At 40.0% G+C, this 9,706-nt stretch overlaps 1 protein-coding gene across 1 annotated transcript; it reads right to left on the bottom strand.

Moving 5' to 3' along the window:
- Positions 1–2,078: 2,078 nt before the first annotated feature.
- On the bottom strand, positions 2,079–4,794 carry aqp8b (aquaporin 8b). Its single transcript, XM_058653930.1, has 5 exons — positions 4,438–4,794; positions 3,922–4,048; positions 3,605–3,819; positions 2,362–2,496; positions 2,079–2,246 (listed from the first exon to the last, which is right to left on the bottom strand). The coding sequence occupies exons 1-5, from the start codon at positions 4,695–4,697 to the stop codon at positions 2,204–2,206; spliced, it is 780 nt and encodes a 259-aa protein (XP_058509913.1). The 5' UTR covers positions 4,698–4,794; the 3' UTR covers positions 2,079–2,203.
- Positions 4,795–9,706: the final 4,912 nt, after the last annotated feature.

Here is a 9,706-nt window from a genome sequence, read left to right on the forward strand (position 1 = left end):
ACACATTTGTTTTGAACAAGAAATTTACATTTTGAAGGCCAGATAAGTGGTGGTGAATTCAGAAGAGCTGAGTTCATGACCAGTGCATAAAAATCTAAATTTCATGAGGTCCTTTAACTCACAAGAATGCACTGGCCCCTTAAGACTCTCTTCCTGCATTGGTCCCCAGACTGCTCTTCCTGATAGGTGGCGTGGTAAAGGCTTAAATGAACTCATGCCCTCGTTTCCCATCATATGGCACATAATCTCTGGTCCTTTATGGTGAATAGGATTTAGGGCTTAACTTTCCAACAAGCTTATTTTGGTCCTTTTCCTTCTGCATCCCATCCTTTCCCCTGTAATCAGATTCTTATGATAATGGGATAGCCCTACCATAAAATGAAATACAAAATCTCCTCAGATGGCCAAGGTTCTTAGCAGACTGAATGAGACTTTTCTTTTGAGTTGTGTGGCCCCTGCATCAAGGCTGAAGAAGACGAATGGACAGATGTGAGGCCCCAAAGCCTGGGGGATCCTCCCCCTCTGCCCCTCCCAGAAGAGAGGAACAATTAATTGACTTTTAAAGCAACTGCTTTCCGAGCCCATTCCACACTTCTCCTTGGCTGAGCAGAGTTCACAAATTGGTGTGTTGAGCTTTTTATGAGGACTAAATAGCTGCCAATGAAAGTGTAAATGACTGTGTGGTGAATGGGGCCCACACAATGGCCCTGCAGTGGCAAGGCCTCTGGCAGACATAATGACCATTGTCACGGCTGCTGTCATCTAGAAACCATCAGGGCTCATGAATCCAAGGAGCTAGAGGAGTAAAGACCAGGCCCTCAGTCCCCATTTTCTCTTCTTCTGCTACATATTCTTATATTTCTCTACATTTCTAAAACTTGATAAGCTGCAGGATGTTATTACATCATTATTCAGAAGATAAATAAATAATCCAAATTGAAAAGACTGAAAAATGTTGCCACGCAATAATATGATGATGATGGTGTTTGCTGTTGTAGAAGTTTTAATGTGGACTGCTAATACAATATTTTCACGATGAACCCTTTTCTGTGTCTCAGACATAATTACAGGATACAAAATATCTTTTTTCTTTTTGCTTCAAATCAATACTCCGGCTTTCCACAAACCTTAGTTTGAAGTTTCCTCCCTCATTATTGTCCCTGGGGGTCACCATGTCAAATTTCCAAGCAAAAATATAGCCTCTCTGCAGGCTTTTGAGACCACACAATTCTCCTCTCTGGGAACTCCAGCAGGCTCTCATGGGGAGGGCACGGACTGGAGCTGTGGCATAGTGCGCCGGCAGGAGTTCGCCCCAGACTGAGGGGTAATTGGTTTATCCCACCGCCTGGCCCGCTTTCCCATGTGGGCCACTGCTGTGGAGAAGCTCGGGGGTACAATATGGAAACAGCGTGATACCCTCCTGTGCCGAACAGGCATTCACTGCTAGGGTACCAGAAGCACAAAGCTGGAGCAGAGATGTCTCTTGGCTTTGAAAAGGTTGCCATTTGGTCCCCTTTTAACAGTGAGCAGCATTTGTGGTTGAAAATGTGAAGTGATTGAATTTTCGGCTATAGCGGTTTCCCTCTTCAAAAGGTAATGAGTTATTCAATTTTCCCCTCTCCTGCACTTGGTTGTGAGTCTGGCATTACAATCATCCAACCAGCATTTATTTATCTGCCCTAGGAATATATGTTCTTGTAGTGTTTTTTTTGTGTGTTAGTGTTTTGCAGGGGAAACAAGAAAAGTAGCTGCCTTTTTTTCTCTACTGTGCATTTGACAATAAACTCCCTGAATCTTGTTCTAAAAGAAAACAAGTTTTATGCCATGAAATTTGGAAATAATGGCATCATGTGGGAAAACACAGCATTACCTTTTTCCATTTTACTTTCTCATTTCGTGGAACAAGCATGTTGACTCATTTCACTAATCATCTACAGCTCTGCTTAACCTAACCTATAGCCTTAAGGAGTAGCAGGACCTGTTTTATATTAAATAAACCTGTAAGCTCAGTATAATATTTGATTCTATGAAGGCACACTACATTTTTCTTATACTACGCATTAAAAAACAAACAAGTATTTCACTTAAAAAAGGTCAAATTTATTGTGTAACTATGACAGAACATGTCAAACAAGCAGGTTATGCAACAAAGGCAAAAGGTGAAACCATTCATGATCTAGCTATCTAATTTAAGTTGATGTGTTTATTTCAGAATGAGTCGTATCTTCTCATCTCCAAGAAGGAGTCTGCAAAAAAATAGGAAGTTTAATTAGTAATGTGTCATTAATTTAGATGCAAGTGAACAAATGATGGTTGTATTAGGGTTTATATGTTGGTAGGAAAGTATATTCTTACACTTACCGGATCAAAACTGCTGCTATTAGACCTCCTGCGATAGGCCCAACCCAGTAGACCCAGTGATAGGTCCAGTAGTTGCTCACTACAGCTGGACCAAAGGCTCTGGCTGGGTTCATACATGTCCCAGATATATCGCCACTGAAAACCATTAAATCATATATTCAGCTTCATCATTGTGTCTTGGAATATTACCTCAATGTAAAACTCTTTTTTTGCATCTATTTGCGTCACTGACACAGCAAAAATATAACAGTGGTAATGTTCTAGTACAGTTTAAAACTGCAAATACAAAGATGGAATATACAATTCTTACAATGGATAAAAATCTGTAAATTACCATTAAAACTGTAGTGCGTAACTTTTGGTTATAAATGAATGTCCACTAGTTTCACATAATACTTAGAGTTCACATAATACTGATTAAATATATCAGCATTATGGTATCGTATATATTTTCGTTGGCTTTTAACCCAGAGTGAGTTCTGTTCTGAGTGTTTTATCTTATTTCTTACTTTTCTTATTGCTTTTAAATGCTTCTTGTATCGTCTTTTAGGTGTGACTTATGTATTGTTAATCCTTTTAGCCCTCTAATTGTTGTTTGTGTCATATGTACTGCACTATGGTCCACCCTGTTGTTTAAAAATGGGCTTTATAAATAAAATTGGATTGGATTTGATTATCCAGGTATGTTAGTCTGACTAAGACTAGCTCGATTTTAGTAGGTTTAACTTGTTTACATGACATTAAGAAAACCAAATTATTGTCTCAGTCCGACTAAAATCAGACTTTTACCGTGCATGTAAATGCACCTAGTAATATTGCACTAGTAAAGTCAGAAAGTTGACTCAAAACTCGAAGACAACTCGAAGAAGCTTTGTGAATACTGCTGCTTAAAAACCTGGTCTCACTGCAGTTTGATAGGATAAATGTATGTCATCCATAAAATGCTGCTGGTGTAAACACACAAATGCTCCCTCAGGCAGGTCTGATAGTATTGTTTGACAAAGCCCATTTTCAGATGGACGTAACGAACAAATAATGTTGCATTGTATTTGTTCATGAAGACCAAAGAGAGCCTGAACAGTTCTTTTTTTTTATTATAAAAAGTTACACACTGCAGCTTAAATGCATCATCCAAATATTTTTTTTGTTGCAAAATGTCGCTCCAAGACGGATTAAACCTTAGCCCAAAAATATGTGATATAATGTCGATGCACAGGTCTTCCTCTCACAACTTTTTACTCACCCAGCCAAGATGTTCATGATTACAGTGCAGCCAACCAGGAAAGGCACCATGGGGTTCCTGGTCTTGGTGTTTAAGGCACCCAGCAGCAGCACCATGGTGATCAGGCAGGTCATGGCGACTTCTCCAAACAGAGCTCTTCCAACTTGGTCGTCTGACTGCAGCACAGCAAACGCAGCCCCGTGGACTTTGGCAAAGTTGTCGTTGAAGGTCATCACCTGTCAGCATCAGTCAGCGATGATTCAATTGAAGTTGTAATATACTGTATGAGACAGTTTAAACTGGATATTTATAATTTATAACAAAATTGACAGCAGCACCTTTGCCATAGCAGCTCCCAGCATCCCTCCAACCAGCTGACATGCAAGATATGGGGCCACCATATTCAGCTCCATGCCCCCACACAGATAGATGGCCAGGGTGAATGTAGGGTTGAAATGAGAGCCACTGGTGAGATGAGAGAAAACTTTACATCTGAGTATAATCTGAGCAATGTTTTGTTCAGCACATGAAGTGATTCAAAGTCAATGGTTTTGATCAAGACTATTTTTTTTTATCCTTCACTTTGAATACAAAGAAAATGATATAAAGGATTCAAAGTGAAGTAAATCAAGATACAAAGAAATAGTTCAACAGAGTTTAAATGTAATTAATCATGTATTTTTCAGTAGAAAAGATGGGAAATGTGTCCTATGTCAGAATTACTGTTCTCCAATTAATCTATTTTTTACCACTAATCCTATTCTTAATTTCTAATGAACCAATAGGCATTTTCTTTATGTTTAAATGAATCTTGACCATCCACAATCCCATGGCATGAAAACTGTGACCCTCACCTAATCTCAGCCATGCAAGTCACCAAGACAGCGACAGCAAAACCATGCACCAAAGCTGGCTGAAGCCTCCCCATAGACTCCTCGTTCTCTATGACTGACACGCAGCCAATGAACACGAAGAACGCGGTTCCCACCAGCTCGCCCAGGCACGGCTGATATATCTTCTCAAACTTGTTGGGAGTTCTGGCCGGAGCTGGTTTAGACTCTGAAGTCATCAGAGACGTCTCCACTTCACACATCTCCATCTTCTTATCCGCCATGGATTCTCAGTGAGATCAGGTCACAAGAGCAGACGACGCAACACTGACTCTTCCAAACTGATCTGTGACTCCAGTGTGACTGTTCTGAGCCTGACAATGTTTCTCCTCTGACCTGCCATAAACTCTTATTCATATTCAACAACGAAGGGGGGAGTTTTTATCATTGGCTCTGGCAAATATTTGATGAACTTTGCTGATGAGTTGGTGAGCTAGTTAGCCAGTGAATGGAGCTTCAAATACTATGAAGTCTATGTAGAATTAACACAGGTTTCCTATGAAGATATCAAAGTGGAACAGAGAGTTCTTATAGAAATTGAACGTGAGTTGGGAATAAAAGTTAGAATTTAGGCTGACATTCCTTGAATAGGAGGTCTGACAATTTTGTTAAGAAAACATCAGGTTAGATAAGGATGCTCACTTGCCATATGTTTACCAAAGAGCAAAGTCTCTGCTTTTGTTTCTAATTAGGGGAAAAGATAAGTACTTAAATTGCACACTTTCGTAATCCAGAAGATTCACCTAATAAATCATTCACCACAGGGGGATTACACATTACTCAAAGAAAAATAGAGAAAACCTGACAAGAAAGACATGGAACAGAGTCTGCATCTATTTTACATTTTTGCTGTTCTCATATGAGAATATGTTTGTTTAAATTTGTAGAGTGATTAAAAAAATTATTAGGAAACTGACAACAACATGAGAGTAATCCAGAATATAATCTAAATGTAATGTGTTTTGGGGTTGATATTAAAATGAGGGAGCTTGAAAATATCTATAGTATTATCTCAGCCAACACTTCTATTTTAATGTCAACAAAAATTTAGGGATGAACGATACTTGGTATCAGTATTGGTCCGATATTTGTCAAAATCACTGGATCAGATTATCAGAAAATGAAGAATTATGCTTTTGAAATAGCTTGAAACCTTAAACCAAATGTGTTGTTCACTGCTTAGTTTAAAAAGTCTAAAATAAAAATGGATCGGACTGATATCGGTATCAATAGATACTCAAGTTTGCGATATCGGTGTCTGTATCAGATACAAGACAAAGCCATCCCTACAAAAAATCCCTCTGGTGGACACATTAGGAATTGTGATTTATTTATTTATTTCGGTCATGTCAGTTAGATCACTTATCACACATCATCTTAGTGTAGTCCACACAATACACATAACCGAAAGGGAAAGCGGGAGAAGCAAAAGCTCTTCTAGTCCCGCCCCCATTACCCACAGAATACATATATTCATCGTACAATACATCATTTTTTTTTCTTTTCTTTTCTTTTTCGTATGACATTTTGACAAAAACATGTTTCAGCATCAGGTAGCACTCAGAGTCACAAAATGATCCAATCAATATATAGAAGATTGTGTTTGTTAATGAAGTTGTCTAGCCTATGGTTAAATAGTTTATCCAGAATCTTTGACAGTTGTGGTAGTATTGAGACTGGTCTGTAATTAGTCAATTCGTGTATGTCCCCTTTCTTGAACAATGGCACTACTTTTGCCACTTTCGTTTGGTGGGAAATGTCTCTGTCATCTATTACTTTCTAATTTAGCTTCATGTCGAGGTCATCTACATCCGTGGATGTTTTTGCTACGCATTTGTTGACCAGGTGTCTAATCTCTCTGTCCTTCACTGGGGTGAGAAACATTGTGCTGGGGTTTCTGTCTCTGTCCTTATCAAAGTGGTCCCAGTGAAGGAGTGAGTCAGGAATGTTCTTCGCCAGATTCAGCCCCACGTCCTTGAAGTAGAGAGGATAGCTAGGTTTTGTGTTTTTGTTTTTGATGACATTGTTTAGAATATCCCATTGTTTTTAGTATAGCTCATGTTTTCTGCTAGCAGATTACTGTAGTATTCGTTCTTGCAATCTTTTAGGATGCTATTTAGTTTGTTCCTATATTGTTTGTATCTCGTTTCTGACTGTTCCGTCCTCAATCTCATGTATTGTCTATACAGGGTGTTTTTCTTCTTGCAGGCATTTATCAATGTTTTTGTTAGCCATGGTTTCCCCTCCTTATTCTGATTTGCGGGTCTATCATACAGCGTTTTTAATATTTGCAAAAGGGAATCGTAAGCGCCATTTACATCTGTTTCTTTGTAGACAGCTTCAGACATATTTTGTACAATCTCATACTCAATGTTATTGTCAATGAACAGGGCCACTCCTCCTGCACCTTTGTTTCTTCTGTTAACATAGACAAGTTTGTATCCATCCAGGCAAAAATCTGTGCCTTTGTCTTCATTAATCCATGTATCCGACACCGCAATGATGTTGAAAGCATTTTTGAAGTGCTGTAGGTACTCCCTAATGTGGTCGAGGTTGGTGTATAGGCTCCTGCTATCGAAATGAATTAAAGACAGTTTCCCATCCATCTCAATGCATTCGTTAAATTGGTCTTCAGTGTAGTACTGGCTGGCGATGTCAGCATTCTTTTTGGTGAGGTTCTCGTTGATGTAGACGTCCGAGCCTTTGAGCTTCCTGCCCTGCTTCAGCAGTGCCGTCTCGTGTTTTCTGTCAGTGAACCTCAGCTCGACGGCTCGTGTTCCAGACTCGTTTCTTTGGGGTAAGAGGTGACATACTTCCACATTGCTGAAATCCACGTTGATGTCTCTGCCAGCCAGGAACTCAGCCACCTGCTTTTCCACAGATTCGATTTCCGATTCATCAGGCAGCAACGACTGGTCGTCCGCTGCCGCAGCCGCCCTTGCGTAGGTCTGAGGCTTAATGTTGAGGCCAGTCACAATCACCTCATTGAGTCTTCCCAGCTGTTCCATCTCCTCCACTCTGTTCCCCAGCTCCCAAAGCAGCTTGTCTTTTTTTGCATTCTCTTCCTGGAGCTTTTTGACTTCCACTGTCACTCCCACCAACTTCTCCCTGAATTCGGTCATGCTTTCCTTAATCTCCCCTCTTATCGCCTTCATCTCATGGGAGATTATCGCTTTAATCTCATCTCCCATCGCCGCCATTCCTTCTTTCAATGCCGCCATTCCTTCTTTCATCGCCGCCATTTCTTCGCTCATAGCTTCCAACATTTGGTCAGCTTTACTTTTCACCATTTTCTTCTCACTTGTTTTTTCTCTTCTTTTCTCCTTTTTGTCCACTTTTCCCTGTGGTGCAAGTTGTAGTGCAGTTATCTCAAAGTTTTCTCAAGTTATCTCAAGGCCTCGAGGCTGTTGCGTCCTTCCTCTCAGAGCGCCCTTCTCTACTGTCACCGCGTGATGGTGATAGTATGAAAATATATCAGCAATATTGTTGGTCTAGCTCAGTAAGGAGGTGCACATGATGAGTTATATTAGTAACAGTGTTTCCTGCACAACCGTTGAGGTTGTATATTCACTGACAGTGGAGATAAAAAAAATACTCTTGAGCATTTGTTATGTCAATGAGGAGTGGGTGATTTCTGGTTTAGAGTGGGATTTTTAGAGACAGTTTACAAGTTTTACGTTTTTTTGTGAGCCAGTTTAAAGAGCTTCTGATAAGTGCAAACGATGTTTGCTTCATACCAGCTAAGTGAATAAATCAAAAAAAAAAAAACTTTTTTAAGTATAAACAAAGACAGATGAAGGTAATTTTCACTGCCACAGATGGAAGCACACATACTCCCTCACACAACCTGTTTTGTGAGATGACTTTTCACTTGACTGCACAGCTGCCTGCAAATCACAGATGTGAAACTATGACACTGGTTGTTCTTTAACATCGACCAAACACAGGTGGCATATCTTAAGTGAAGGTCCAAAAGGTTCACACACACACACACACACACACACACACACACACACAAACATGCTGATGTGCACAGCTTTCCTTTTAAGGACTGCCATTCATTTGGACGACTTAGACAAAGCTTTATTCCTAACATTACCAATAACCAATTAATACCTAACCCCAACCACATTACAAATCTTAGCCTTCAGAAATGAGGTTCTGCCTTATTAGGACCAGGTTTTGGTCTTCATGAAAAGGTCAGTGTTTATGCCAGAAAAGGCCCTTAGGACACTATATTGACTTCCATTCATTTTGACAAAGTGTTATCCCTTACCTTAACCTTAGCCATCTCTACTACAAGCCTAACCGTATCCTTACACTAATTCTAACCTTAAACTCAGTATTAAGCATCAAAAGGTTCTTTAAAGTTGCAAGGACTTGCTAAAATGTCAAATGTCTTCATAATGTCAAAATGTCCTCAAAGGATGTGAGACACAGTTTGCCCTCATGGCCTACTAAAGACACGTTTGCATAGCAGCCATTGTGCGGACACTCAATGTGACAAAATGCATTCCCTAGCCCCTCACCCTAACCTTAACCATCACAACTAAATACCTAAACCTAACCCTAAACAACATCCAGTCCAAACTCTAACCCTAAAACCAAATGTTAACCAAAAAACACTTTAAAGGGGCGACCGAAGGACCAGTGAGGACCAGCCAAAAATGTCCTCACTCCCTGTGGTATCTAAGTTCCTCACAAAGATACTGATACAAGAACACACACACACTTCATTCACTGGAATGATATTGTTATCACACAGTTTCATTGACTTTAAAAACAATTTGAAGACACATTTTGAAGAATAGACTTCCACAATGCTGGAGATCAAACCCTGGAAGAAAACCTGGCACAAAACAACACAAAAAGCCAAAGAACAACACGCCAGTACATGGACTTGTACTGAAAATGTCAGAGTTCTTTGGCCATAGACTCTTGTTGTAAAGAGTCCGTGCGCAGTTGGCTCCTCCCAGTAGGCCACAAGAGTACAAAACCTCAACATTTATTTAGTTTAAGTTGAGCAACAAGACAAGCTGAAAGCTTGATATAGAGTTGGACGAGCCTTATGGTGAGGGAGAGAGAAGGAGGAGACTGAGAACTTAGTTTGGTATGAAATGAGAGTTAAGACGCAAGCAGCCGGACATCAAACTGTTTGACCCTTGTAATACTGAGGCCAGATAAGGCAGAAGAATGCCCTTTATCTGAACAGGCATGGTGGATTATCTTTAGC

The sequence above is a fragment of the Solea solea genome, chromosome 16 (assembly GCF_958295425.1).
Source record: "Solea solea chromosome 16, fSolSol10.1, whole genome shotgun sequence".
In the NCBI taxonomy this organism is placed as follows: Eukaryota; Metazoa; Chordata; class Actinopteri; order Pleuronectiformes; family Soleidae; genus Solea; species Solea solea.